Genomic DNA, 2,628 nt, shown 5'->3' on the forward strand with positions numbered 1-2,628 from the left:
AAACAAAAACAAACAAATAAAAAAGAAAGGAAGCGTGGTAGAATTCTTTGCTAAAACTGTTTTGGCCTGTGCTTTTTGTTGTTGTTGGGAAATTTCTAATGACTGCCTCTCTTTCACTAGGGTTTATAGGTCTACTTACATTATTTGTCTTATCTTAATTTAACTTTGGTAAATGATAACTATTAAGAAAATTATCCATTTCTGTTAGATTTTTCCAATTTGATGGAATATAGATGTTTAAAGTATATCCTTATGATCCTCTGGATTTTTCTCAGTGTCTGTTGTTATGTCCCCTTCTTATTTCTGATTTGGTTGCAGGTGCTGTGGATAAACCTGAGGGACTGGGCCTGCTGGAGTAACAGAGAGAGCAGAGGTCTGTGGGCAGACGCCCTAGTCTTCTAGCAAGTGTGGTCTGTGGTAGATCAAGGGACAATTTCTTTTCTTTAAATGCTGAAAGTTTAACAGATCTGAATCTTTAGAGTCATAAAACAGAGACTATCTTTGAAGCCAAATTAAATGTGTACAGTCACCAAATGGCTATTAATATAGCAACGGCTATAAATATATACATGCATAGATACAAACAAAACCGTATTTTGCCCGCGCCCCCTCCCCTCGGATGTGGCTGAGCTAAGGCGCGCCACCGGGAGATTCTGCAGGATCCGCGGCCCAGAGCATCCGAGCGGTGAACTCTTCAAGTCTTCGATTTTTTTTTTTTTAAAAATGGCCTCCAAAAAAACTACATTGCAAAAAATGGGAAAGAAACAGAATGGAAAGAGTAAAAAAGTTGAAGAGGCAGAGCCTGAAGAATTTGTGGTAGAAAAAGTACTGGACCGGCGTGTAGTGAATGGGAAGGTGGAGTATTTCCTCAAGTGGAAGGGGTTCACAGATGCTGATAATACTTGGGAACCAGAAGAAAATTTAGATTGTCCTGAATTAATTGAAGCATTTCTTAATTCTCAAAAAGCTGGTAAAGAAAAAGATGGTACAAAAAGGAAATCTTTATCTGACAGTGAATCTGATGATAGCAAATCGAAGAAGAAAAGAGATGCTGCCGACAAACCAAGGGGTTTTGCCAGAGGTCTTGATCCTGAACGAATAATTGGTGCCACAGACAGCAGTGGAGAATTAATGTTTCTTATGAAATGGAAGGACTCAGATGAGGCGGACTTGGTGCTGGCAAAGGAGGCGAATATGAAGTGTCCTCAGATTGTCATCGCCTTTTATGAGGAAAGGCTGACTTGGCATTCTTGTCCAGAAGACGAGGCTCAATAATTGTTTGCATTTTTATATATATATATATATATAATCTGGATCTTGAGTTTTGAATTACTAGTGTGGAAAAAAATAGCATTCTAATGAAAATCGAGTTTGATATGCTGGTTTTGAAAGTATTGACAGTAGTTGGGATATTTTTGGTTTTTGTTCTGCATCAAAAGGCACTGATTCCTTTGAGCAAATAAAAGCTTTCTGTAGTTGCTTCTTTTAACAGTAGAATGTTTGATACCGTGTTGTATTTCCTCGGCTTTGAAGAACGGCTATTCTTAAATGCTGGGGAGATTTTACAGTCATTACTCAATCAGAACTTATTTTTAACTGGGACACAGAAGGACCATTCTGGGTTTTTTGTTTGTAAGCTTGTGTGTGCATAAGACCCTCATGTAACTGTTTTTCATTTTGTCTTGTTTTTTACTACTCAAAAACTGTAGATGAAAACATGTGTTGAGATTCCTCCCTTGTGAACATTTTCCTGAAACCATAACCTTTCAGATCAAGTAGACAGTTATGTGATTTACTGGATAGTTTTAAAGCAACCACATCAGAATTTATTATCACATACAGTAGTTTGTTTACAAAATTTTGTCTTTACAAACTACCATTTTCTGACTCAATAATAACAAAACTGATGCTGGGTGTATTGGCGTGTGCCTTTAATCCCAGTACTTTGGAGGCAGATGGGTCTCTGATTTAGACTAAATCAGCCGGGTCTATTGAGTTTCAGGTCAGCCAGGGCTATACAGAGAATCCCTGTCTCTAAAAACTAAGCAAAAAGACAACTGGGCATGTAAGGTTCCTCCAGTGAACCATTCCTTTGTAGAAAGTTGAAATCTAAAAGGTTATGATGTGGAATGTCTGTTTGCTGTGGAAATAGAATCATGGTTAGAGATGGTGTTGGCAATTTCAGACCTGCTGACATAAATGAACAAAATCTGGTAATATAAACTAATGACGTGCATGCTTTTTCTTTACCCTGTCTCATTCCTTACTGGTAGGATCAATCTTTTCAGTATTTGGGTTCTGGTTCAGTGAGCCAGAAAAGTAACTTTGTAGTATCAGAATGTCATCCGACTGTATATTTACTTTATTGTAAATAATGGTGAACAGTGGTCAATAAATAGTTTTATATTCCTTAAAAAAACCATATTTTGATTAAATTTGAAATATTTTTAAGTCTCTAGTTTTCAGTATTTGTTCCTTAGTTGGTGAAAGTGTTGTAGAAGGCTAAAAAATCTTTTAAGGTGAGAACCAGCTGAAAGCAATGGGGCACTGGGCATGTGTCTATCTTCTTCCAGTACCATTGCAGAGTCTTTTGTCTGCCATGGTGTAAACAGTCTGAGTCACGTGAAC

General features: G+C 37.4%; 1 protein-coding gene across 1 annotated transcript; it reads left to right on the forward strand.

The window, feature by feature from the left end:
* The first annotated feature begins 723 nt into the window (after nt 1–723).
* Nucleotides 724–2,419, forward strand: LOC126495108 (chromobox protein homolog 3-like). Its single transcript, XM_050132709.1, has one exon. The coding sequence runs from the start codon at nt 724–726 to the stop codon at nt 1,273–1,275; it is 552 nt and encodes a 183-aa protein (XP_049988666.1). The 3' UTR covers nt 1,276–2,419.
* The last annotated feature ends 209 nt before the right edge of the window (nt 2,420–2,628 follow it).

Source organism: Alexandromys fortis, unplaced genomic scaffold, assembly GCF_014885135.2.
Source record: "Alexandromys fortis isolate MF-2015 unplaced genomic scaffold, M_Fortis_MF-2015_v1.1 scaffold_411, whole genome shotgun sequence".
NCBI lineage: Eukaryota > Metazoa > Chordata > Mammalia > Rodentia > Cricetidae > Alexandromys > Alexandromys fortis.